Raw genomic sequence first — 26,818 nt, forward strand, 5'->3', positions numbered from 1 at the left:
GTGTTAACGTTAGCAAAACGCTGTTCAGGGTAAATAATGATATGTCATTACTGCTCAGTTAGTCTGTCTGTCTGCCAAAAATGAGCTTTTGAATAAGTTCAGTCACAGATTTTTTTTATACTTTTTTTTTTAATCATAGCAAAGAACTCAAATTAGGTAAGAGAAGATAATCGTCTTGTGGGTTAATGTCTGTATCACTATTTACATTGTTGTAGGTAATAGTTAATCATGACTGTTTTAAAGTGTCTTATCTTCTCTGCTAATATGGAAGTCAAGTAATCTATGTGAACGAAAAGAAAGCAATTTTAGTTCAATGTAGGGATTTTGTAAGCGGGTATAATGCTTGAAAATTAAGTAGCAATTAATCTAATCTTTTAGAATGTTTTCTTTAATATTGTTTTTCCCTTTTTAAAGCTGAAGTCGCAAGACTGTTTGCCCCTTACAGAGCGAGGCCTTCCTCAGCGCCACTTTCATCTCTGACCCCGCAATCTTCCAAGAAAGCATGCCGCTCCATTTACATACACACCTTCTTCTGTTTACATGATCATATGTCAGACACAGTGCCAGCTAAAGCAGTCAAATTTGACCTAGCAGCAGCTGGACTTGGAGAGAACCGGATTTCATTCCAAGGTGATGCTACATGTCATTTGTTAATATTTCAAGATTTAGTTAAACTATTTTTTTTATTCTTATATGTACCGTTTTTGTAGTAATGTACAGTAAGTAATGTGTTTTACAGGAAAGGATGATGACCCAGAAGTGGTCAAGGCAAAGATTGAGGATACCTTCCCTCAGCTAAAAGACACAGGAGGGTTTGAACTGCTGAGAATCTCGGGTACAACACGAAGCCGTAACCTGTGCACAATCCCAAGCCCAGACACTGGATATACAGTGCGATATCTCCGCAGCCCATTGAGTGGAATTGGACAAGCTTTGATCTATATAAGGCCACTGCAGAAAAGTAATGATTTGGAAGACGTGAGTAATGACTAGGGTCAGAATATGTTATTTGCATGTATTAATAAACTAGTTCAAATGGCTAGCTAAGCTCAACTATGTGTCAAATCACTTTAGCTGTCAGCTGGTTAGAAACATGACTGCATATGAGTAATAATGGTTCTGAATGTGTATGTAAGCAATTGTTAGAAAAGGTTTAGAAGGAGATGTCATTTTGTGTTTACAATTTGTTTCTGCTTCTCACGTTGGCAAATGCGATTGCAGAACTGTCAAAATATTTTCTCATCACGCATGCACCAAGTGTGTGTGTATGTATGTGTGTGTATATATATATATATATATATATATATATATATATATATTGTCAAGAGATTTTTGTTTTTATATAATTTGATCAGCTTCATGAAATGTGCTAAGCGATCTAAATGTCTATGTGACTTTTCACTTAATAACTTTTGTGCCAGCTACTGAACCACTTCCTGTTTTTCAGAGAACAGATGTAGACAGGAAACTGCAAGTTTGCAGAGCGTGCTTTTATTATGTGCTGATTCTGTTTTTTCTGAGTGACGTTGTTATTCTTACACACACACACACACACACACACACACACACACACACACAAACACACAACATGTGCTGTATAAAATAAAAGTACGCAGGCAGCAGCAGAGCAGTTCGCAAGGTGCGTTCATTGCTGCCCACGCGTGTAAAAACGACTGCAGTCTCTATGTTTTCTAACTCAGGTGTCTTAGCTGAAGAATTACAGGGTGATTTTTAGAAATCCCCTGTCATATATATATATATATATATATATATATATATATATACATACCGGTATATATTTTGTCTGTAGAGCCTGAAAACGCTCCAGCAACAAGGACCCCCCACAAAATGCCTGAATTGTGACAATAACATTCCTTTAAATGAAATGAAAAACCACATCACTAAATGCACAAGGTAAGGAACATCTTTGATTTTTTTTATATATTTTAGTATACAGTGTGGAAACTAAGTAAATCCACTTTATATATATTGGTGATGGATGCTGAAATCTCTGCCAATCCCTCTCACAGTTCATTGAGTGGTGCTGAACCTCAGTCTGTTACTGAAAGTCAGGCTAGGCCAGGGGTGGGCAACTCCAGGCCTCGAGGGCCGGTGTCCCTGCAGGTTTTAGATGTGTCCTTGAACCAACACAGCTGATTTAAATGACTAAATTAGCTCCTCAACATGTCCTGCAGCTCTCCAGAGGCCTGGTAACGAACTAATCATGTGATTCAGGTGTGTTGACCCAAGGTGAGATCTAAAACCTGCAGGACACCGGCCCTCGAGGCCTGGAATTTCCCACCCCTGGGCTAGGCAGATTTGTAGTACAACAGCAGGGTCAGAGGTCCCATCCTGTAGCAACAGTGATGCCTGGAATCTGTCCTGCGGGGTAGAGGAACCAGATGGTATCATCTTCGAATCCACCTTAACCTCAGCAAGAGCAGAGCAATCGTCAGGTGATATGGTAGTGCAGGAAGATGCATCTCATCAAGATGAGGAAAAGTCACTTCTAGGGGAAAAACCAGGTAGTGACAGGAATTAAGTTAGGAACATACCAGACAAATGGCAAAAATTACATATATTGTATTTCTTTTGATTTATGTGATCCATACAAATGTGTACCTTTCAGAGTGGAAATGTGAACAAGATGCAACCAGAGCAGCCTGGCTCTACAAGTCCGAGTTACTTTCAAAGTATAAGACCAGAAAGGCAGTAGTCCTGCAAATGGACTTGCGGGAACGTATTGTGGATCAACAGAGATCACTTATCTCCCTCTACAAAGCCCCAACGGTAGAGTGGGCGGGCCCTGTCAAATGCAAACTGGAAGGTATTGATTCTGTATTGGGAAAACATTAGAAATCCAGTGACTGACTAATTCGAAACTTCACAAGTTTTTTTTTTTCTTCTTTCTTTTAGGGGATGTTGCTGTTGGAGAAGGGGTGAAGAGATTCTTCTTCTCAAAGGCAGTTTCTCTAGTACAGTCTGGTTTGCATTTGAATTTTGGTATGTATGTATGTATGAAACTAGACTGGGCACATGTATAGTGGATTAAATAAGAGAATATTTCATCATGTAAATAAAATGTGTTATGTAAATGAGTTAATTGTGTTAAAATTACTGCCTGGATTTGTCATACGCAACATAACCTAGTTGTACTCTTTTTAGGGAACACAGATCTTACAAGACTGTTTGACGGTGAGCCAGAACACCGCTTGTTTATGTTCCACATAAACCTTTCACAATAAAGCTCAAGATCCTGTTGAGATTTTTCAAAATAAACGGAATCACGTGAAAGAGCAGATTATTTACGGATGAGAATTAAAAAAGAGCCGCCAGGTGCTAAAAAATAAACCTTAGACTCAAACGTTAGAACAGGCTTTTCCCCGCAGCACGCCATGTAATAAATACTCACAAAGAAAACTGCGGCCTTTACAACTTATGTCTAAAAATGTATAGTTTCATGCATCGGTTAAAACACTCGACTCCAGCTACATGACGCGCAGCTGGAAACACTTCCCGCAAGTCGAGATTCACAGAATTTACAGAAAATGTTACATTTTTGTGATTTATATCGTTATCGGGACGATAGAATTCTTATATCGGGATATGAGATTTTGGTGATATCGCACAGCCCTATGCCCTATATGTAAGTGGTTAACTTTTATGGTATTTCTCCATAAAAGATTCAAAATAATGAATATAGGATGTCATCATAGTTTAAAACAATCTTCTGTTGCAGCATCTTGTGCACAACGAAAAGCCCTCATCAAGTTTTGGACAGGATGGGAAGTCTTGCCGAGAGAAATGACTGTGGAAGTGGTCAACAGCAGTCTTCCAAAGTCTTCCATCTGTTTTGAAGTACTAGGTCTTCCTGCACACTACTGTACCTATGAGTCATTTCTGATGGAAATTGAGGTGTGTCTCAAATCTACTGACTCAGGTTTTGGTCTGGTTTAGGATTGAATCCATAACCACATGGTAAGATTAGACCATTTTTCTCTTTCTTGCATCACATTACTGTACTCAGTGTTCAAAGAAACTGACAATCTAGTGAGTTCTAGTTCCTTTAATACACTTGACAGTGAAAAATACACAGTACAGGTGAGCATTTATGGCTTTTTTTAAAATATAAACTGACAGAGTTCACTAAACAAAATCAGTTGTTTACTGTACATTATAAATTACACAGTATGTTTAGTTTATTCTCGCTACTGGAAAAATTATTTGCATTAAGATGTTATACTACTGTACTGTGTGCATTGTATTAAATCTGCTCAGAGTTGACATGTACTGTACATCCAAGAAATGAATATCATTAAAGTGACAGCTGTGTAAAACAAATCCTGTTTTATAGCCACTCACTGTTTTGTTTTGTTGAAAATGAAATTGGTTATGCTGTTTTGAGTCAGTATTAGCTACAAAGCCATAGATGTAGAAACTTAAAAGGGGTGTAAACATATTGCACCTGCTTACTTTGAAGAGTTAAGGTGTGGTATCAAACATAACTTTGAGTGACTGAACAGTTTCACAGTAGGCATCCAAAGCTTGACTGAGTGAAATGTTGTTGTTTGGTAGCACAGCAAGCCCTCGTTCATTCAGTGCACGTGGGAGCTGAATTTCAGGAATGGTGATCTCATTTGATGGGCGATGATTATGTTGTCCTGTCCAGTCCACACCATAATCCTCATCAACCTGAAAGAGCATGCACATGTTTTAAATCTAAACTGAAGAGGTCTTTCCTGCAGCTGTTCCTAGATGGACTTATTGAGTCTGTCAGGGCCTATGTGAGTTTCTTAGGCATTGGCTACCAACTTCATTCACCCATTCTAGGTCAGGATTGGTTCTCTTCACGTATAACAAATTTAACGTTGTTTAAAGTATTGCCATCTATACCTGACAGATGAGATAAAAGGAGAGAATGGCTTGACACAATGACATTTCCACTTACAGGAGAAATATTTGGTACACCAACTTTCACAGTAGAAATAAACTCATCTCCACTACAGATAGCAGAGTTTTACATACAAGAACAAATACGGATCAAATAGTCATGTACCTGTGACAAATCTTGTCCCTCCTTTAGGTGGAGCAACCAGACGTGCAGAGGTGAATGGTTGTTTGCTGTTCTGAGTCCGTGCTGATTCCATGCTTCCTGGAATGACTGAAGATGATGTTGAATGTGATGCAAAAAGCATCTGTGCAGTGCAAACAAATCAATTTCTTCACCAGGGTTGAGCAGTCCTTGAATCTGCAGCTGGGTGAAGATTGTGTAGATAAAGTCAAGGACGTTTTCATATACATCCCTCCACAGGCGCTCAGTGCTGTAAGACACAGTGAGGGAAATTGTTCATTTAGGGTTTTTCAGGTATTCCTATGTCAACAGCCTTCTAAGTCAATTATTAGTGTAGTGTTAATGTGCTGTGAAACCAGTCAATTATGCTCAGAAACCATTTGTTTTATTACAATTGCATGTGTGCCAAAAAATGTAAGACAATTTACTTGTCCTTACCGCTGGTTGTGAACACTTCTGCCTGTAATGTGAGAGTTCCTGTTCTCCCCCATTGTCTGCACCATGAAATGTGCAACCTCCCCCCCTTTGTCTGACCTGAAAAAAAGAGTAGAGAAGTTTGATCCGAGTCAGTGAGAGTAACAATCTGAATATAACTACTGTCCAATACAGAGTTTTTTTGGCATACTGTATTTGTTAAACACCTCTTACCGGACTCGTGACGGTATGCCATATTGTCTGATTGCTGATAAGAAACCATCAAAAACTGTTGTAACTTTGTTGTTGGTGGCAGCTTTAAGGTAGACAATTAACCTAGAAAAAACATCTTTCCCACCATGGACAACAAATCTCCATCTGACAAGGCAGAATTTAAAAAAAAAAAAAACATTGTCATGTCCCCAGTTACATTTTTACAGAAGAATACTATCTTTAAAGGAAAATGTAAGACCAATATTTCAGTTCCATATAGTGACAACATGTTATAACAGGAATGAAAAAGAAATAATAGAAGGGAAACTTAAACACTTTACAGAAAGATCTGTAGTGCAAGGAATCACATGCATAATGTAAAGCCTCAGACATGACTATAGCTCATCCTGTACATTGCCTTATATGACAGTACATTTAAGATGACATTTACAAACTCAAGGCTTCATTTTACAATTTTATACATGCATCCTGTTACTTAAATGGAATAGGGAAAAAGTGATGCAAGTACTGACCGAATTAGTTTATGATTTCCATCGATATGCCAAAGGTGATTTGGTGCTGGTACACTGTACTGACGACGTCTTGCAGTCTGACTAGATAACCGTCGCATCATGACCCCTTCTGGATTGACTCGTCTCATTGAATCCATCAGTCGAAATCCTGATTAACAAACAGATCATGTCTTAGTACTACCAACTACAAAAAGACTGTATTGTAAACACTGTAATGCTTATGAGACAGATCTTCATTGCTTCAGGTAAGTATCCAGGTGCTGTACAGATTTACTGAGGAGAGAGAATCGTGTACAAACTGGTTCAAACAGGAACATAACTGCATAACAGTGATGAGAACATGCCTAGTCATTTTTGATGGAAACATTAAAATATCACATCATGGCCACACTGACACATGCTTTCTGGGCCAGAAACTGGTGTTTGGATATTCAAACAATATCAGCTTACTTTGAATGTGTATGCCTCTGGATCGTAGATGTCCCATCATCATTCTGCAGCCGGCATTTGGGTGATGACGCTGAATGTCCAGCACTTTTGCATCCAAGTCCTCATCTCCAATAGAAGAATACCCATCAGATTTTCTGCACATACATTTTTTTTTTTAGTATAACAGCAAATCTCAACAAAAAGTTTTCCTGAAAGAACCAAGGACGTAAATGTACTCTTGTTTTAGCTTTACTGAAGACACCAGAGAAAGTATGATATTTAAAATGCTGTTGTAATAGACAAAACCATTTCAATAAACTCGCTATTTAACATCAACTTTAGTAATCATCCACAACTATTTTCAGTTGCAGATGATAAAGGATTCAGAAAGTTTATTCATGCAGGCCCATATGACAGAGAATGTGCATCTTCTTTTTGTTTTCAAATTTTAATTTATATTTAATTGTGTTGTGGTTTGCAGTGTTTTGTGTTGTTTCACTTTAAATTTGTTTAAAAGGAAAAAGCAGAAAATTTAAATAGTTAAAAGTTGAACCGTGAATAGTTGGTTTTTGTATTATATGATTTATTTATTACATTTTATGTGGAGTGAATAAATAAAAGTATATTTACGTTGGCCCCTAGAGACAAAGCACGTACAAACCCCGAAGCACATACAAAAGACAACAGAAGTGCTCCAGAATGCTGGGCACAGTGTTGAGCTTTTGTTAACTAGTGGCTACACAAGCCAGGAAGTACCAACGACTGGATTTTGTGTGTGGTAGTAAAAGGTAAATTAACTTTTTTTTTTATAATTATTTGAATATATATGAGTGCTTGTGTATAAATACACAAACAATACACATATGATTTCAATTGTGTAATTTATGTGATCTAGGTAGCTCTGTTTTGGAAGTTCAGTTAACGCTAGGAATGTGTTTTGGAGTTTGTATGTGCTTTGTCTCTAGGGGCCACCGTATATATTTATATATAAACATATATAAATAAAACCACTTTTTTTAACATTAGTAATTCCTTTTGTGCATAATTTTATATTGTTGTTAATAATAAATTAATTAAAGCAACAAAACAACTTGAAGAGCCGGTTCGGAGCCAAAAGAGCCGGAAATCCCATCACTACCAGGTAGGAATACCAGTGTTTGTTGTGTGAGTTGTGTCAGAGATGCACACAACTCACACCATTCAGTTGCTTAGACGTCCACTGTGACTATGTATTAACCTTCTGGTTATCATAATAAAAGCCCAGTTTAAGTTAAATGTCATTAACTGAAGTAAATGTTAAGAATTTATCCTAATTCCAAGGAATAAATTATATTAGCCAACATGTACACCATGATCCGATCCGAACCGTGAGATTTTTGATCCATTGCACCACTACCATTGAGTAGTTCTCACACTCACCTGACCTAAATGCAATAGAACACCTCTGGGGTATTGTGTTTTGATCTATCTGACACCACCATGTAAAGTAAATGGAATAGCTTGCTGCATCATTTTTGATTTTCTGTGATTCATTCTTTTTTTTTTCTAAATTCCATTTCTACCTGAACTATTTATTGATGGAATAATAGTTATTTAAGAAATATATATTTAGAATACCTGTTTTTATTGTAGATGACTTATGAACACTTTATTACTATATAAGTCACGGATCGGATCAATTTTCGGATCAGCAAAAAAAGAAAAAATACAAAAATTTAACATTTACTTATTTACTTATTGAAGTATTTTTTGCCTGTTAAAAGCATTCAACTCAAGACTCATTCCACGCAATTATTAAAAAAAAAGATACAATATAGGGCAGTACAGTCTTTGTATCTGCCACTCAATTCAATTCAATTCAATTTTATTTATAAAGCGCCAAATCACAACAACAGTCGCCTCAAGGCGCTTTATATTGTAAGGTAGACCCTACAATAATACATACCGCTCATTATATCGCACTCCGCTGTGATATAATGAGCTGTCACAGTCACGTAGCTTTCTGTTGCCCTGGAGGTCCACCCATTTCCTATTCCTCCAGTTCCAGGTTAACACATCCCACGCATTGCTTAAATTTCACTACGGTATAAAATTCAGCCAAAATGTGATTTCAAAAATATGAGGAGCAAACAATGAATGTTTTAACTTTATCTCACTCTGTTTGTCTTTTAGGAAGTTATATCCAGATAAAAATGGGAACCTGCTTAAAACCAGTAATTTTGTGAAATTTGAGAAACTGGCTGACACTTTGAAGATGACTGCAGAGCATGGACCAGATGTGTTTTACAAAATAATTTGCTAGTGATCCCAAACCTTTAACCAGTAGTGTTTACACACACACACACACACACACACACACACACACACACACACACACACACACACATATATATATATATGTAAACCGACCCTAATGAAAGGAGAAGTGTTTGACCTATATCTACACTTTAAACTGACGATTGATGATGACTGATGATCAAAGATGATTTTTACAGAGTGATCTACATTTTTGCAAAGAGAATAGAATAGAATAGAATTCAACTTTATTGTCATTGCACATGCACAGGTACAGGGCAACGAAATGCAGTTTGCATCCATCCAGAAGTGCTTTAGTGATATAGATATATTACAATATATATTAGCAATAATATAGATATGTGAGTATATTACAGAAATGGGTCTATTATGGAATGTTATAATGTACACGGTATGAAGTATGTTGTGAATATTCTATAACTATAAGTATGTACAGGCTGTAGTGAGTACAAGCTATGAACAGGATATGAACAGGATATAAATATGAAAAACTATACAGAATATGAAATAAGTAACTTTACAGAATCTGAGATATACAGCTATACAGAAATGGGAACTATGCAAGTTGTAAACAGTTGTAGGATTAAAGATTAACGAATGTACAGAATGATTATTTACACAGAGCTATACAGTAGTGCAGTTAAGATAAGTGAGGGTGTAGATAGTTTCTACAGAGGCTATATAAAGTGCTGGTGGTTGTGAGTGGTGGTTCAGTCCATGTTATTATTGTGTGTTTGAGGGTACAGTTGTCCATTGTGTGTATGTTCAGTCCATGAGTTTAACGTGGGTCAGATGTCAGGAGGCAGAGTTCAGGAGTCTGACAGCTGTGGGGAAGAAGCTGTTCCGGTACCTGGTGGTCTTAGTCCGGAGGCTCCTGTGGCGCCTCCCAGAGGGCAGGAGGGTGAAGAGTCCATGTGATGGGTGACTGGGGTCTTTGATGATTTTCCCAGCCCTTTTCAGACACCGCTTCCTGTAGATGTCTTTTATGGCAGGAAGTGGTGCTCCGGCGATGCGCTGGGCAGTTTTCACGACCCTCTGCAACGCCTTCCGGTCCGAGGCAGAGCAGTTCCCGTACCAGACTGTTATACAGTTGGTCAGGATGCTCTCGATGGTGCAGCGATAGAAGTTCACCAGGATGTCTGAGGACAGGTGGTTCTTCCTCAGAGTCCTCAAGAAGAAGAGGCGCTGGTGAGCCTTCTTGACCAGCTTGGAGCAGTTGGTCGTCCAGGTGAGATCCTCGGAGATGTGGACTCCCAGGAACTTGAAGCTGCTCACACGCTCCACAGCCGTCCCCTTAATGTGGATGGGTGGATGTGGGTCAGCATTCCTCCTGTAGTCCACGATGAGCTCCTTGGTCTTCTCGGTGTTAAGCAGCAGGTTGTTTCTGTCGCACCACTCAGCCAGACGATCCACCTCCTCCCTGTAGGCGGCCTCATCGTTGTCACTGATGAGGCCAATCACCGTGGTGTCATCTGCAAACTTAATGATGGTGTTGGAACCATCAGCAGGTCTGCAGTCGTGGGTGAAGAGGGAGTAGAGGAAAGGGCTCATCACACAGCCTTGTGGTACACCGGTGTTCATTGTGATGGTAGATGAGCAGTGGTTATCCAGCCGGACATGTTGGGGGCGGTTGGTCAGGAAGTCCAGTAACCATTTGCAGATGAGGGAACTGATGCCCAGGTCTGTCAGTTTCCTGATGAGTTGTGAGGGGTGGATTGTATTGAATGCTGAACTGAAGTCTATAAACAGCATTCTGGCGTAGGTGTTGTTGTTGTCCAGGTGTGAGAGGACAGAGTGCAGTGCGATGGAGACTGCATCCTCTGTGCTCCTGTTCTGGCGGTATGCGAATTGGTGGGGGTCCAGGGTGGGGGGGAGACAGGATTTGAAGTGTGCTAGGACCAGTCGCTCTAAGCACTTAGTGATGATGGGGGTGAGTGCTACTGGGCGGTAATCATTGAGGCAAGATGGGTTGGAGTTTTTGGGTATCGGGACGATGGAGGTGGATTTGAAGCAGGCCGGTACCACAGCGTGGGCCAAGGACAGATTGAATATGTCTGTGAGCACTCCTGCAAGTTCCCCAGAACACGCTCTGAGAACACGCCCGGGGATGCCATCAGGGCCTGCAGCCTTGTGGACATTGATCCTGCTCAGCACCGCTCCTACATCGGTGGGGGAGAGAGTCAGAGGTTGGTGGTCTGGCGTCATGTCTGCTTTGGTTGTGGTTGTGGGGTTCCCTCGCTCAAAACGAGCATAAAAGTTGTTGAGCTCGTTGAGGAAGGAGACATCAGAGGATGCGGGGGAGGGTTTGGTGGTCCTGTAGTCTGTGATGGTCTGGAGTCCTTGCCACATGCGTCGGGGGTTGGAGTTGGAGAAGTGTTCTTCTACCTTCTTTTTGTAATGGTGTTTGGCTTTTTTGATGCCCTTCTTTAGATTAGCCCTGGCTGTACTGTAGGCGTGTGCATCTCCTGACCTAAAGGCAGTGTTGCGGGCCTTCAGGAGGAGGCCTTCAAAGAGGCCTCTTGTCTCAACTGTCAGCCATCTGCAGATGGAAACCATTTTTCAATTGTGTTGCTCAACTGAAAACTATTATGCTAATAAGGGCAAAAATGGGAGCATGGCATTCTTTGTTAGTTTAGTATCTGAAGCATCAGTAGTTGTGTGTTTACAAATACCCATCAGTGTAGTGCTGTGCATAAATGTGATATATGTCATGGCTACTGAACGGACTCACGCGCAGACAGTTCTTTTCAAGGAAACAAAAGGGGATTTATTTACAATAGGGATCACCTTAGTGCAAAATATATGTACAGTGAGTTGGGAGGGGGGTCCAGGGCTCCAGGGAGAGAAGGGGGGGGGGGGAATCCACACACACGCTTCCTCTTCCACTCAGTCACCGCCACCGCTCCTCCGCACACACACACTCCTCTTCAGCCGCACTCGCTCCAACACTCCACACACTGCCCCACTTGGACAGGTCCGGTGATTCGGTCCAGAAGAGGGATATCTACAGACAGAAGTTCAAGGTTAGTCCCACAACAAAATACATGTAAGAGATTCTTCTTTGAATATGCCGCAAGCACGAACTCAGGTGGTTCAACGTTCCAGCGGTGAGCTGCTCTGTGCCACTGCCTTAAATAGCAGCTGGGGAAATCAGCCAGATCAGCTGCAGGTGGACACCATCACACGGGTGCGTGGGCCAAGAGCGAGAGCACGTAACGAGCTCCACCCAGGCAGAGAGGAGGAGGAGAGACAAAGAAAACCAAAACGAACAACAACAAAACCTGTAGCCAGCGTGGGCCAACCAGAGAGACACGGGGACCGTGACAATATAGAAATACCAGATACCCTAATGACCACTACAAATTGTTTTGTACATTTGTTGGATCAACTCCTTATTAAAGAAAAATAAAAAATCAGAAGATATGTGAAAGATATGGATCAAGAAAGACAGGGGTCTTCCGCTTATCCTTTTTCAGGGTCGCGGGGGGCGCTGGAGCCTATCCCAGCTGTCATAGGGCGAAAGGCAGGGTACACCCTGGACAGGTCGCCAGTCTGTCGCAGGGCCAACACACAGGGACAGACAACCATTTGCACTCACATTCATTCGCACATTCACACCTAGTGACAATTTTGGATTATCCAATTAACCTATCCCCACAAGCTGCATGTCTTTAGACGGTGGGAGGAAGCCGGAGTACCCGGAGGGAAACCACGCAAACACGGGGAGAACATGCAAACTCCACACAGAAAGACCCCGGCCTGATGTTGGAATTGAACTTTTTGCTGTGCGGCAACAGTGCTAACCACCGTGCCACCATATGGGGCAGCACGGTAATATATATATAATATATATTAATAATAATAATGATGGATTGGATTTATATAGCGCTTTTCAAGGCACCCAAAGCGCTTTACAATACCACTATTCATTCACTCTCACATTCATACACTGGTGGAGGCAGCTACAGTTGTAGCCACAGCTGCCCTGGGGCAGACTGACAGAAGCGAGGCTGCCATATCGCGCCATCGGCCCCTCTGGCCAACACCAGTAGGCAAGTAGGGTTATATATTATATAATTAATATTATATTATTATATTATATAATATTATAATATAATAAGAATAATTATTATTATAATATTGTTACTTATTTGAATTATTTATACAACACATATAGATATAATATGTTCTGAAAGAAAAAGAGAACATTTTAAAATACAAACACTCTGAATACAGTTAACTCAGACATTTCAGTTTCAACAAATGCTTCACAGGTTGTGTTGACAAATTTGTCCAAATCTGAAGCTAACAAAATACATTTAAGCTAAAGACAGTTCACATATATGGGGCGCCCTATACACATAGGTTTCAATTTAAATACAAAATATTGTTTCAGTTTTTATTTTTCCTTAAGTTTAGTTTTACATTTCAGTTAACTGGATTTTTCACACTTGAGTTTTTAGTTCAGTGTTAGATCGCTATAAATAATTCATATTTAAGCAGCTCTGACAGACACCCGAACATTCTGCTGCACTTGATATTAGTCCAACTGAAGATCATAATTTGCTGTAGTAACGTCTCTTCCCTCATTCCCCTCCACAGACGGATTTACACAGATCTCGGTCAGACCAACATCACTGACGAGAGACGAAAAGTCACCATCTTGATGCAAAGTGCTTTATGGTTTAGGTGAGGAAGATCAGCGCGAGGTTCATGAACATCGCATAGAGAACAGTAGGAAGTCGATAAACTGCGATAAGGGCTGTCGATGCTACATTTTTTTTTCAGTGGGAAAACGATGTCCACGCTATCCCTGGTGGGATCACACACAAGGAGGAAACAACTGAGGTCCACCAAGTGTCTTGCAGAGATGAGAAGAAGAAAAAAACATAGGCGCTACCGGACCCCTCTCTGTGTGGCTTCTGCAGCGTTAAACGTCGAAGCAGCTACCTCTGCTTACCACAAACACACGTCTCCGGTACGCTGCGCCTATCATTGCCCACACAGCGCATATATGTGCGCAATATGTCGCTGTGCTATCTGGGGAATCAAGAAGCTGTAAACTTTCAGAGGAAGTGAACTGCCGACGGTTAGACAGAGAAGAAAGCAGCGATGCCTGAGTCAAACGAGGAAGCTAAGATTATTCCCTACTGCAATACACCAGTATCCGTAAAGCGTGTAGTACTATATCTTCTGTGTGGTGTATGTGTTCTATGTCTTCTACTTGCTCTTTTTATTGCTTATTTGGTATGTCAGTGTGATAAGGACCATAGTCCTCCACCTAGTTGCACTTTCTCAAAAGCTGCAGTGGCCGCAGACTCCGGGAAATGTTCAGAGATTGGACGGTGAGTAACATTTTAAACTGCTGACACAATTTTTGTTTTTCACATTACACATAATATTATGCACTGTTCCAAATACAAACATCTTTGAGAACTGTGTAACCCGCGTCTCATCATGGAGGTGTGCGGTTGTTTTTTTTCTCTATATCTTTTTACAAGACAACTACTCAGAACTCCTCGTTCTTTACAAAACCAATATGCCATTTCATAAAAGGCAAAATTCAGTCCGATCTGCATAATACAGGTCAATGCAGAATCTTCACGCCATTTCCCTATTTACGAGACATTCTACCGGACAAACCTTATTACATTATCGTAAATAAAACGCTAATGTAATGAATTTTAAAAAGAAATAAAACAAACACTTGTTAGTCGCTTTTTTTTTTAGTTGATTCGTTAAGAAATGTGTTATTCTTTAGATTCTCAGATGGCTTTTCTTCTTAATTAACTTACATTTAAAAATGACATCCTGACAAAACAGATTGTCCACAGCAAAATCTGCATTAGCCTACATCTTTCATAGGTCATATATGTCAAAAATAAATCTTTTTATACCCACTTACCGCTATTGTCTTACTCGTCTCTCTTCCTGCTACTTCTCTCTCTCTCTCTCTCTCTCTCTGTGTGTGTGTGTGTGTGTGTGTGTGTGTCTGTGTGTGTGGAATCGGAACCCATCGTCCACTTCAAAGATCCGGATCTAAGACCTGTTTTGTTCCCGACTGACAAATCAGTATTTTTACTGACATCGTCTGACAACATAGAGGCATATATATATGCCTCTATGTTCCCTATAGGGAATAATATCCCAGTATCACGGTAAAGCATGTAATAGATGTGCTGGTCCAACATGTGGCTATCACGCTTTGCCTCTCCTAAGCATTACATTTAAACGCATACTTAAGTTGCAGTACAACAGTGATACTGTATTTCAAGCCAACATGAAAACAAATGTTTAAAGAGATATTACCAAAACTTTCACATATAAATGCATATCAGCACCTACCATAACAATACCTGGTATAGAAGGAGCCTGGAATGTAATTCATACTTTCCTTAGTAAGTAGCGACTTGTTTAAGTCACAGTTCTAGTATCAAGTCTTCCCAGTCCCCTAAAGAATGTCAGCTTACATTCAATATTTTCTGATTCTTTCATTTATTTTTTAATTACTCAGCTTTTTCTCATGTAGGGTTCAATTCAGTTAATTTAAACCTTGTAATCTGCCATCTTATTTTACCTCTTTTTGCTACAACTTTCAATATTTTTCTTAGTTTATTTGTTTGAAACAGTATGTAACCATTTTACTTGCAAGTTTTAATTTGCAAACACAATGCTACTGTCTTTTCTTCTACGCTGGATACAAACTTTAACTTCCCCACTAATGTACAAATATTTGGATCAAAATAAAGTTGGTCCTCCTTATTCACCTAAATTCAGTGCAGTTACCAAAACCTAACACAGGATTAAATCCACAGAGCACTGCTTTCAATTTTAAACAGTTGTTTAAATTGTTTTTCTACTGAAACCGAGCACTTTGAGTGCTCGGTTTAAGTAGAGAGCTTTGCGGTCAGCTTCATCTGTCCAGCATCAAACCCTATGCAAAAAACCTTGGTGTGATATTTGACATATTTAACTTGGTGGTTAAATATTGAACTGAGACCTTTTCTTTCCATGAAAGATGGTGAAATTGTAATTCATGCTCTCATTTCCTCCCACTTGGACGATTGCAACTGACCTTACACTGGTCTCAGTCAGTCCTCTCTGCCCTGTCTCCAGCTTGACCACAGTCCTGATGCTAGGCTCCTCACAGACACCTGAAAAAGTGGCTGTTTAGATTTCAAGATCCTCCTGTTTGTCTGCAAATGATCAGGTTAATTTAATTGTGGGACATGATTGAGAAATAAAATTCAATGAAGTGTGCATCCTTAGCACATGCAATAACAACAAAGACAACACATTGTTGTGTTATTCAGTCAAGGCAATTTATTTGACATTACAATTGTAACCCTTGTGGTGTCCTCGGATCAAAAATGGTCCCTAGGTGAATGGCAAACAAGCATATGGGAATCCCGAGGACACCACTAAAATTAAATTCATTGTGCGCCTCTAACACACATGATAACAATAACACTAGAGTGATAACGATGAACTGTTTTAGGGACATTCTTCGGAAAGGTGGTTCTGCAGTAGATGCTGCCATTGCTGCGCTGCTGTGCACCTCCATCATCAACCCACAGAGTGCGGGGATCGGAGGCGGGGTCATATTCACTGTGATGGACAGCTCTGGTAACAAAACACCCTCGCTCCTCTTTGCTCAACCCTGCTGGGGTATAACATAATAATATGTCATCTTTTCAAAGGTAAAGTGAAAATCATCAACTCCAGAGAGACTGTCCCCAGGAAGGTGAACTCTGACCTGTTTAAGTTGTGTCATAAAACCACAGAGTGGACCAAGGAGTGGCCGGAAGGTGGGCTGTTTATCTTCCATAATGCTAATATTTATAATGTTTTAGTCTAATCTGCTCTTGGACTCACCTTTATGCCACAGTTAATTTATTCTGTACAGGTGACTGCTAATGCACACTGTGAGTCATTCCTCTTTCCTCAAAAAAGCAAAACTAGGATATTATAAAAAGAAAAGAAAAAAGAGATCAAGCAAACCACTACAGAGGGTTTGGGCACTGGCAGTTATTAAAGACAATGAGTTGGTGTTGTATATGACACTATCAGAATAATCTAGCATAAATTAACACCATGAAACACATGCTCCTTAGTTTCAGAAACAACCAGAGAGATTGAAGTAGTTAGATCTTTCTCCAAACAGGTCTTAACAGGTCTTTCTCCAAATCATGCACAAGATGTAACACAAAAGTTTTAAAGGTGTAGTCAGTTATCTGTAGAGATATTTTTTACATTCTGCACTTTAGTCTACAAGACAAACTCAAGATATGAAGGATTATACCTTTGTTTTATCACCTGAGAGGGTTCTGGTCACCAAAGAAGCGAAGGAAAGAGACAGCATGACTGGTATCTTGTTAAAATGTCACCCTCCTCCTCACCTCAAACCTCATCTACTGAATTAAAGTCAGGACCCTAACACGCTAAGGAGTGCACAAACATTATTATTTAGTTACTGTAAGGAGACTGGACAATCAGCGCTTCCAACTCCAGGCAGTCAACAACAAACCAGCTAAACATCAACAGCTGGTTATAAGCTAACATTAAAGCAGGCTTGAGTTTCCTATTTATGGAAGTTCAGGATATCTTAAACAACTCGCCTCAGTATCGTTATCGCATGGACACGAGCTTCACTGACACACACGCATACACACACACACACACACACACACACACACACGCGCACACACACACACACACACACACACTTAAACTAGGACAAAACAATTGGACAAAAGAACAAAACACTAAAGACAGGACCCTCAGATGAGACAGAGACAGACTGGACGCAAAGAAAACATAATCAAACTCAAAATACAAGAAAATTATTTACTCAGCAACAAAAACATAAATGATCTTATACTTCTTCAAAGAAATAATCAACAAGTGCAGAGAAATTCAAATACCGGGTCAAAAAACCCACATTTTTATTTGCCAAAGGATTCTAGCTGCTCCACAGTCCTGGGTCCTTTTTGTCATATCTTTCATTTCATGATGCACCCAATGTGTTTTTTTTTTCTTTGTCAAAGGTTTGAACTGCAGGCAGGCCATTTTTCCACACCCAGGTACTTCTTCTGTGAAGAGATGCTATTGTAATAGATGCAGTATGCGGTTTAGCGTGGTCTTGCTGAAATAGATGTCAACTCAATGGAAGCATAAGTTGCTCTAAGACCTGTGTACACTTTTCAGCACTGATGGTGCATTGCCAGATGTGCAAGCAGCCAATTCCATAGGCAGTAATGTAATCACCTTCAAAGGTTTTGAATTGAGCCGTGATAACAAGCTGCACATTTGCCAAATTCGACCTGTGCAGGCTGTACCCTGCTTCTTGCCCTAAGAGAGCTGGGATGGGCTCCAGCCGCCCTGCAACCCTGAAAAAGGATAAGCGCCAAAGAATGGATGGATGGATCGATTTGATACTGATATCAGTGATGGTATTGATACTATCGATATTTGGATTGACCTGTCCACCTCTAATAGAATTATCAATGTGAGTCTGCAGAGAATGTCCACACATAAAGTCTTCATACAATAAAAATATAATCGTCACATTAAACAGATTCTAAGAGAAAGATCAGTTTCTGAATGGGCTGTTCAACAATAGACAGCTTGCCAGAATGCTGTCCCATCTTTCCCATTTTCTGGTCTCCAGATAATATAAATTAATATAAATCCAGGACGAATCTTAAATTTCCTCACAAGTCCATCTTTATCAGTCATTGTTTCTGCTTTGGCTCATCTCCACTCGTTCTGTGGCAGATTATCTGTCTGTGGAGGTGAAGCTGGAAATGTTGTGAGATCCTGAAGTGGGGCCAGAGACACAGGCTGCTGTGGATGCACATGTCCCTGTCTCTTATGTTGCTGTCAGCAGAGTACAAATGACCCTCCTGCATTACTTCCTGATCATCTATAGTGTTTTGACTTTGAAGCGAAGCTGTGGATCCATATATAGCATCAGCATAGTCTCTGTTAAGAAGTGTCTTTTGAGTATGGGATGGAGCGCAATAAGAACTGGGAGTATTTCTTGGAGCAGTTCACTTGTGGCAGATATAAAAAATAAAGAAAATAGACATTAGAATATGTGTGAGAAAGATGGATCAAGAAAAGAAAGGGGGCTACAGACACCATTTATTTATATGGCCCAGAGTTCTGTGCTACACTCCTGCACACAGGCTGCATAAACAGTAAGAAAAGTAAATATAAGATATGCTAAATGCTTCTTTAAGCCAGAAATAGTGTAAATATGTAAATATAGTGAAATAAACTTAAAATAACTGTAAGATGCAAAATGTTATCTCTAACATAATCAGTTACAAACAGACACACATTTCCCTCTGAAATGGAGCAGAATAGAATAGAGTATTTACAAAGCACCAAATTATAACAAATGTCATCTCAGATCATTAAAGGTCAGGACCTTACAATTTACTCAAAACACGAGCAAATGTATGTGTGACTTTCCAGCACTGACTATCCATTATCTATCTAACCAGGTAACGGATGGATTGGGGTTCCTGGGGAAATTCGAGGTTATGAAGCGGCACACCGGCTTTATGGGAAGTTGCCGTGGGCCGACCTCTTTCAGCCGACCATCAAATTAGCCAGAGAAGGATTCCCTATTCCTTACTACCAAGGTCAACACATCCCACGCATTGGTAACACGTCACTACGGTATGAAATACACCCACAATGTGATTTCAAAAATACAAAGAGCAAACAATGAATGTTTCAGCTTTATTTCACTGTCTTTGTCTTTTAGGGAGTTATATTTAGATAAAAATGGGAACCTGCTTAAGACCGGTGATACTGTGAAATTTGAGAAACTGGCTGACACTTTGGAGATGATCGCAAACGAGGGACCAGATGTGTTTTACAACGGAACAATAGCAAAGAATTTAATTAGTGACATTCAGGATGCAGGTATTATCAGACGGGTTTCATCCTGCTCTCTTTCTGACCGTTTTCTATGTCTGCCAGGCACAGTGATCTAATTACAAATGAAAAAATCTATTGGTTTTGGAAAAATCTAACATGATCCCTCACAGGCCGCACTGTGATCTGTCTCGATCCATTCAAAGTCTTGATTATGAAATGCATTGTGTTCATTTTTGCTCAGCAGAATCATTTGTTTCACTGTTTTTGCTCAGGAGGAACACTCACACTGGAGGACTTGGCATCGTATCAAGCTAATGTGACTGATGCGTGGAATATTTCTTTGGGAGAGTATAAGCTGTACTTCCCTCCGCCCCCTTCAGGAGGAGCCATCCTCAGCCTCATCCTCAACATCATGAAAGGTTCCTGATTGTTGCTTCTAGCATGTAGAGTTTGATTCATATAGGACAATGATCCTTATCAATCTTTACAAATGTGATACACTAAGAAATGATGTTTTAAATAAAAGAAATAACAATTATTTATATTTTCAGGATACAAAATGAATTCAGAACCTAAGACGACTGATGAAAAGATTTTGTTTTATCACCGTTATATTGAAGCTTTAAAATTTGCCAATGGATTAAAGAAAGATATCCGAGATCCAAACTTCAGCTCAGATAAAGTAAGTATCTCAAAATCCTACAGATTTGCACCTGCTTTGTTGCATATAGTATGATTCTATTTAAGTGACTAAACAAGTAAAAGTAGCAATACCACATCACAAAACACAAAACAAATAGTGCAAAATATTTAAAGGGGATGCCCTGGTTTCAATATGAGCATATAGCATTGTTAGCTCAATTTACTTATAATTATAAATGTACCTATTTAATTTATAATTATCAGTATATTTGAAAAATCAAGCTGCACCTCTCCTCCAGGCAGAGGTGGGAAGTAACGAAGTACAAATATTTAGTTACTGTACTTAAGCAGAATTTTCAGGTATCTGTACTTTGAGTATGTATTGTTTTACTTTTACTCCCTACGTTTATAAACAAACATCTGTCCTTTCATCTCCTTACACTTTAAAAATAGGCTCTTTTGCTTTAAAGCATTTGAAGGAAGTTATTATTTTGTCACTGCGAGCCTTTAAACATCAAACCGATTTAAGTCGAAACAGCAACACATGAAAGGTAATCCTATTGATTTATTAATCACAAGAGGCTGTGCAACGTTTCTGTCTGCTCAACATCAGCAAACACACAGACTGTTTGTGTGCAGCTTGTCTCACAGTGTGTTGCTAGCTAAAGGTCCAGCAGCTGTTTTTCACAGGGAGAGATAAGAAAGAGAGCCAACTTCACTTAGATTCACTCAAATTTTTAACACTAGTTACTTCTACTTGCCACCTCTGCATCCAGGCCCTGGTGTGTTACTAAAACAGGGGGGACATGATGAAAATAATGAGCCTCTGCTCTGCCTGAACCCACTGCTTCACCCCTTGCCTGCAGTTATCAGCAAACTTCACCCCACCACAGTCAGTCTATGCACATTGATAATGAGTTGAGGTGAGAAGAGATCTGAAGTTTTTTGTAATATCTCTGAGTTTTGCACAGTTGGACTTTAGGTTAATTTGCTGGAGTGAGATTGTGACTATGTGTTTACAAAGTGCTTTTACAGAAGTGTTCACCCTTCCTAATTATCAGCTAATCAGGGGCATTTGATTATCAGTACCTGGCTGCTACTTACAATTAAAGTTCTTATAGAAGCACTAACGGTGTCCTTCACAGGTCTGTTTAGAGTACTATGAAAAATTTCCCAGTAACTCTGCATTTTCATTTCAGCATAATTCTGATGAAACTTTTGAAACATTTAAGTATGAATAAAAGTTTTCAAAGCACATAAACCTAAATTGCTTTATTATTTGTCTCTAAGTATTTTAATGTGTATTATTATCATTTTAGTATTTGTCCGTTTTGTGTAATGTGATGTTTTCCAATGCTCTGTTGTTCACACAGACGGCAAAGCATTTCAGAGAATATATCTTTGCCAGTTACATATGGAGTTTGATCACTAAACAGTGTCATAACCCCTAGTGTTAATTACACCTTGACCTCATATCTGGACAGCATCAGTACCACACATTGGTCTGTGCTGGCTGAAGATGCTCCTGCTGTGTCTGTCAACAGCAGCATCAGTGATGCATCAATGATCAAAACTCTGTTAACATTTGCCTGTTACTGGTTAATTTTCTTGATGGCAATGTATTTCTGTGATGTGCTTATTTAATTAGTTTTAATTCATTTTATTAATTCTCTGTTTTTCACACAGATGGCAAAGAATTTGATAGAGGATAGCTTTGCAGACAGCAAACGGAGCTTGATCAGCAGCGAAAAGACTCATGATCCCCAGTATTACGGCGACACCTCACATATGGACAGCATCGGCACCACACATGTATCTGTGCTGGCTGAAGATGGATCTGCTGTGTCTGTCACCAGCAGCATCAACGACGAGTCAGTACCTGCATCATTCTGTTTCACTGCTAGAAACCAGCTATCAGATTTTTTTTCTTGAAACTGAAGATTTAAGAGATTATGGAGGAACTTATTTTTAGACTATTTTTGTACTGCAAAGAGTGTCTTGGTGTTGTAGTTAATTTAATGTTTATTCTTTACAGATTTGGCTCCGGGGTCCTCTCTCCAAGCACTGGAATCATTCTCAACAACCAGCTGACTGACTTCTGTAATAGAACTAATAGCTTCTCTCCTGGTAAGAGATCAGTAGGATGCTTTTTACATTTATTTTTTATGAAATACAAGTAATCAGACGAGGAAGGCGGATTATTTAAAAACTAATACTACAAAGAGTTTAATTTTTTTCTTGAAATTATTTTCCTGAGAGGACTTTTTTTTTTTAAGTTATTTCTAATAATAGCAAAATAGTACCATTGAGGAAATCAGAAGAGAAAATGGCATTTCGTAATTTATTGTGACGCATCATCTGACCATTCATGAAAACAATATAAATATAATCCAAATATATATTATATTATAATATAAATTTGGATTAAAATTGCATTTTCTAATGTCATAGCCTGCTAAAATGTTTTCAACAACAGGCACAGTTGAGCTCTGAGTGACCTTCTATAAACACAAATTACATAAGCTCTCTAAATCTGTGTTAGTGAGCGCTTCTCCTTTGCCGAGGTAATCCATTCCACCTCACAGGTATATCAAGGTGCTGATTAGACAGTATGAATATTGCAAAGGTGTGCCTTAGATTGCCTGCAATAAAAGGCCACTCTAAAATGTGCAGTTTGATCACACAGCACAATGCAGCTGGCACATGCAGAGCGGGTTTATTTACAAACACCAAGTGCAGAATATATACAGTGGGGGAAAATCCTATGGGCTCAAATTGTGGTCATAAATCTTTTGTACTTTTGTACTTGATTTGTACAAGATTTGTATGTGTAAAAAGAATTTGTGTGTGCGTTAAAAAGATTTGTGTGTGGACTTAGCTAAAAAATACGTGTGAAACTCTGCACTCAAGTTTCAAGTTACAAGTATGAATTTTGACCCTATTTTTCTTCCTTTCAGCTGATTGGTCAATGTCATGTCAATCACAAATTTAACAATCCAATCAGAGAACAGATGGGTTCTCTGATTGGACACACACAAATCTTTCATACGCACACAAAAATTCTTTTTACAGATACAAAACTTTTTTACACACACACAAATTCTTTTTACACATACAAATCCTGATTTACAAGTACAAAATATTTATGACCATGATTTGAGCCTATAAAAATCCGGGGTTCCGAGGGTCCAAGGGAAGGGTCCAGAGGAAAACTCTCTTGCACTCATTCTCTTCTCCTATACTCCAACACACACACGTCCACCCAGCGGGAAGGTCACGGGTTCGGGGAGGAAAACTATCACATAGGAAAGGCAGGTTACACAAAGTCACGAAGCTTACACAAGCTAACATTCACAAGAGCTAGAGAGGATCACTAACGTGTCTCGCACAATCATCCAGCGACGAGAAGGTCTGCGTTTCAAAGCAAAAACACATGTAGCCTTGCGGGGCCGGCTGGGCAGACACGGGGACCATGACAGCCACAGAAGTCCCATCCTTTGAGGGAGTGTGCAACTGGAATCCTGACTGCAGGAATCTCTACCAGAGCTGTTGCCCATGAAATTAATGTTCATTTCTCTACCATAAACCGTCTCCAAAGGTGTTTCAGATAATTTGGCAGTACATCCAACTGGCTTCACAACCGTAGACCATGTGTAACCACACCAGCCCAGGACCTCCACATCCAGCATGTTCACCTCCAGGATGGTCTGACACCAGCCACCCGGACAGCTGCAGCAACAATCGGTTTGCATAACAGAAGAATTTCTGCACGAACTGTCAGAAACCATCTCAGGGAAACTCATCTGCATGCTCATCGTCCTCATCAGGGTCTGGACCTGACTGCAGTTTGTTGTCGTAACCAACTTAAGTGGAAAAATGCTCACATTTGATGGCGTCTGGCACGCTGGAGTGGCGTTCTGTTCACAGATGAGTCTCGATTTTCACTGTTCAGGGCAGATTCCAGACAGCGCGTGTGGCCTCGTGTGGGTGACCGGTTTGCTGACGTCAACGTTGTGGATCGAGCGGCCCATGGTGGCGGTGGAGTTCTGGTATGGGCAGGTGTATGTGCAACTTCGCACAGCTATTGTAGAGTGGACCAACATTCTACAGCCCACAATCAACAACCTGATCAATGCAACGGAGATGTGTTGCACTGCGTGAGGCAAATGGTGGCCACACCAGATACTGACTGCTTTCTATTTTTGTCCTGCAATTCAAGGTCTTTGTTGTATTTCTCAGGGGAGCGGCCTCCCTCCAATATGGCCCCTTCTGTGCTGAAGTCTCCATCGAAGACGCTGGTGATTGGAGGGTCTGGTTCTGAAATGATTCCACCGGCAGTGGCCTCAGGTACGTATGCACGGTACACACAAAGGTGCCATTACATATTAAATAAAATAAATTGATGCAGACTGATGCCCGTCTTTGCTGTTTAAGCTTGGCCCATAGTGACAAGATTCTTCACACTAATTTATCCTGTAATCATCACTTTATCATCTCATGGAATTATTTTTTCTCTTCAAGGCGCTCATGAACCACCTTTGGTTTGGAAAGAGCCTTGAGGAGGCAATTATTACTCCTGTTGTTTTTGTTGACTGTCGAAGTGAAATAAAACTTGAATCCAAGCTTGAAAAGGTAATATATTCAGTGTATTCAAATGATAAAAGCCTTGTTCTATTTCTCTTGTTCCATCTGAGTCTCTCTCCTCTTTGCCTTGCAGGATGTAGTTGATGGTCTTGAAGCTAAGGGACATAAAATAGCAAAATTCTACAACACAGTTAACGCTGTGGAAAAGGCGGGCAGCTGTATCTCTGCATGGTCTGATGAAAGGAAAAAAGGCAAAGCAGCTGGTTACTGAGACCAAGAGTCAGTGATGTCAGTTATACAGCATGGTCTTAAGGTTATGGACACTGCTGTAGCTACAACATTGGTAAATCTATATTCGTCTGTTAACTAATAGATCATTCATGCTTTACACATGTGTCTAAAAAAGTTTGTTATATTGAAAACATAATGCGATAATCAGATTATTTAAATCCAATGTCACATGCAAAATAGTGCAAAGACAGCATTGTAAAAACGATGTTGTTGTTTTGTTTTTAATTTCAGGGGTTGCTGTTGATATCCGTCTTTTTCAAATAAAAAAAAAAAATCAATATGACCTTTTAAATATTTGTTCATTTTGGGTTTTGATACACAGAATAGGCTAAACAAGGTCACAGCTTTCAGGTTGAAATGTGAAGCCCATTCCTTTTCCTTCAACCTGCATTCTTTCTAAGCAGCAGGCCAGCAGGACGAGACTGACTGCAGAAATCTTTGGTTATATAAAAGATTGTTGGAAAAAGAGCTACAGACTTCATGTTCCATTCCACCAGTGAACAATTCATATTTTCAAGTCTTATCAAATTCATGTTTACTTTGTAACTTTTAACCCACTGAATTATCCAGAAGGGAGATAAAATAGGGCTGCCCTAAAGTGTACCCTAAGTTATCAATTGATTTGTAATTAAAAAAAAAAAAAAAGACCAGCATAACCTGCAGTTACTGTTACAGGGATGTCAACATCAACAAAGCTGGAACTCACAGACTGTTAGAGCCAAATAGAAAGGTCAGTTTTTTATTTGAATATTAGTAGCTACATTTAAATGCTTTTTAGTATTGTTTTTTTTTAATTCAGTTTGCGTATTAAGATTTTTTTTTTTTTTGCTTTATTAGTTCATCCTGCTATTGTTGTGCTGTTATAAAGTGTGGGTAATTCTGCTGATATGGTCAGGGTAAAAGTTAATCTGGCAAGCAGTTTGCGAAGCAACAGTTTGCCTTTATAGTTGTTTAATGTGTTTTACTGATAGATATAGATAACCCAGACTTGAACGGATATGTTTTGTTTTGAAACTCTCAATTTTGTGTACAATAAAGTCCTTTCTTCAGTGTTTAATGTCTGCCTTGTTTTCATTATTGGATTACATCCAAGCTGCCTTTTGGAAATCACGATTCAACAACTTTGTTTCCAATCTTGCATGAAAATACTGAGTAGTCTTGTCCAGTGCATTAAAGCACTGTGTGTGACTGTGGTGCCTATAGTCAGCCTGCAATCCACAGCCACGACACTCTCTCTCCACGCTACACCATAGCCTCCGTTAAACGTCCTGACATCCTTTCCCCACCTATTGCTTTTATTCATGAGATGAGAAGACTCCACTTAGGCAAGTCTGCTGAACCAGATGGGGGCGAGTCCCCGTGTCCTCAAGACCTGTGCCCCAAAGCTTTGTGGAGACTTTCATAAACTCTTCATGAAGAACCTGAGTCTGCA

At 39.7% G+C, this 26,818-nt stretch overlaps 2 protein-coding genes and 1 long non-coding RNA gene across 6 annotated transcripts; 2 read left to right on the forward strand and 1 right to left on the reverse strand.

Moving 5' to 3' along the window:
• The first annotated feature begins 1,307 nt into the window (after window positions 1-1,307).
• On the forward strand, window positions 1,308-8,682 carry LOC120731429. The gene is made up of 3 exons (XR_005695358.1): window positions 1,308-1,320; window positions 7,223-7,225; window positions 8,467-8,682. It is a non-coding gene; the product is annotated as an uncharacterized LOC120731429 (long non-coding RNA).
• LOC120731420 lies at window positions 4,052-14,943 on the reverse strand. Of its 2 annotated transcripts, XM_040028415.1 has the most exons (7): window positions 14,882-14,943; window positions 6,682-6,815; window positions 6,232-6,379; window positions 5,720-5,863; window positions 5,510-5,605; window positions 5,057-5,321; window positions 4,052-4,692 (listed from the first exon to the last, which is right to left on the reverse strand). In XM_040028415.1, the coding sequence occupies exons 2-7, from the start codon at window positions 6,722-6,724 to the stop codon at window positions 4,483-4,485; spliced, it is 906 nt and encodes a 301-aa protein (XP_039884349.1). In that variant the 5' UTR covers window positions 6,725-6,815; window positions 14,882-14,943; the 3' UTR covers window positions 4,052-4,482. The 2 variants fall into 2 exon arrangements, with proteins under 2 accessions (XP_039884349.1, XP_039884348.1); XM_040028414.1 differs by lacking the exon at window positions 14,882-14,943 and having other exon boundaries at window positions 6,682-7,000.
• Window positions 13,636-26,440, forward strand: LOC120731417 (glutathione hydrolase 5 proenzyme-like). 3 transcript variants are annotated; one of them, XR_005695345.1, is made up of 13 exons: window positions 13,637-14,321; window positions 16,475-16,602; window positions 16,677-16,784; window positions 19,488-19,665; window positions 19,754-19,914; window positions 20,142-20,288; window positions 20,421-20,551; window positions 22,198-22,382; window positions 22,547-22,638; window positions 24,751-24,858; window positions 25,034-25,143; window positions 25,229-25,438; window positions 25,618-26,440. XR_005695345.1 is itself a non-coding variant. In XM_040028411.1 (12 exons), the coding sequence occupies exons 1-12, from the start codon at window positions 14,089-14,091 to the stop codon at window positions 25,364-25,366; spliced, it is 1,719 nt and encodes a 572-aa protein (XP_039884345.1). In that variant the 5' UTR covers window positions 13,638-14,088; the 3' UTR covers window positions 25,367-26,440. The 3 variants fall into 3 exon arrangements, 2 of the variants coding, with proteins under 2 accessions (XP_039884346.1, XP_039884345.1); XM_040028411.1 differs by having other exon boundaries at window positions 13,638-14,321; window positions 25,229-26,440; XM_040028412.1 differs by lacking the exons at window positions 25,034-25,143; window positions 25,229-25,438; window positions 25,618-26,440 and having other exon boundaries at window positions 13,636-14,321; window positions 24,110-24,852.
• The last annotated feature ends 378 nt before the right edge of the window (window positions 26,441-26,818 follow it).

This window comes from Simochromis diagramma, unplaced genomic scaffold, assembly GCF_900408965.1.
Source record: "Simochromis diagramma unplaced genomic scaffold, fSimDia1.1 OVJJ01000781.1, whole genome shotgun sequence".
NCBI classification, from domain to species: domain Eukaryota; kingdom Metazoa; phylum Chordata; class Actinopteri; order Cichliformes; family Cichlidae; genus Simochromis; species Simochromis diagramma.

Bases quoted from the DNA above. Each gene is read 5' to 3' on its own strand.
- LOC120731420 (XM_040028414.1), bottom strand. From the start codon at position 6,823: ATGTGCAGAAAATCTGATGGGTATTCTTCTATTGGAGATGAGGACTTG. The intron at 5,606-5,719 runs GTAAGAGGTGTT...TCTTTTTTTCAG, and splicing joins GGCATACCGTCACGAGTCCG to GTCAGACAAAGGGGGGGAGG. The intron at 5,322-5,509 runs GTAAGGACAAGT...TGTGTCTTACAG, and splicing joins AGAAGTGTTCACAACCAGCG to CACTGAGCGCCTGTGGAGGG.
- LOC120731417 (XM_040028411.1), top strand. From the start codon at position 14,089: ATGCCTGAGTCAAACGAGGAAGCTAAGATTATTCCCTACTGCAATACA. The intron at 14,322-16,474 runs GTGAGTAACATT...GAACTGTTTTAG, and splicing joins AAATGTTCAGAGATTGGACG to GGACATTCTTCGGAAAGGTG. The intron at 24,859-25,033 runs GTACGTATGCAC...TTCTCTTCAAGG, and splicing joins TCCACCGGCAGTGGCCTCAG to CGCTCATGAACCACCTTTGG.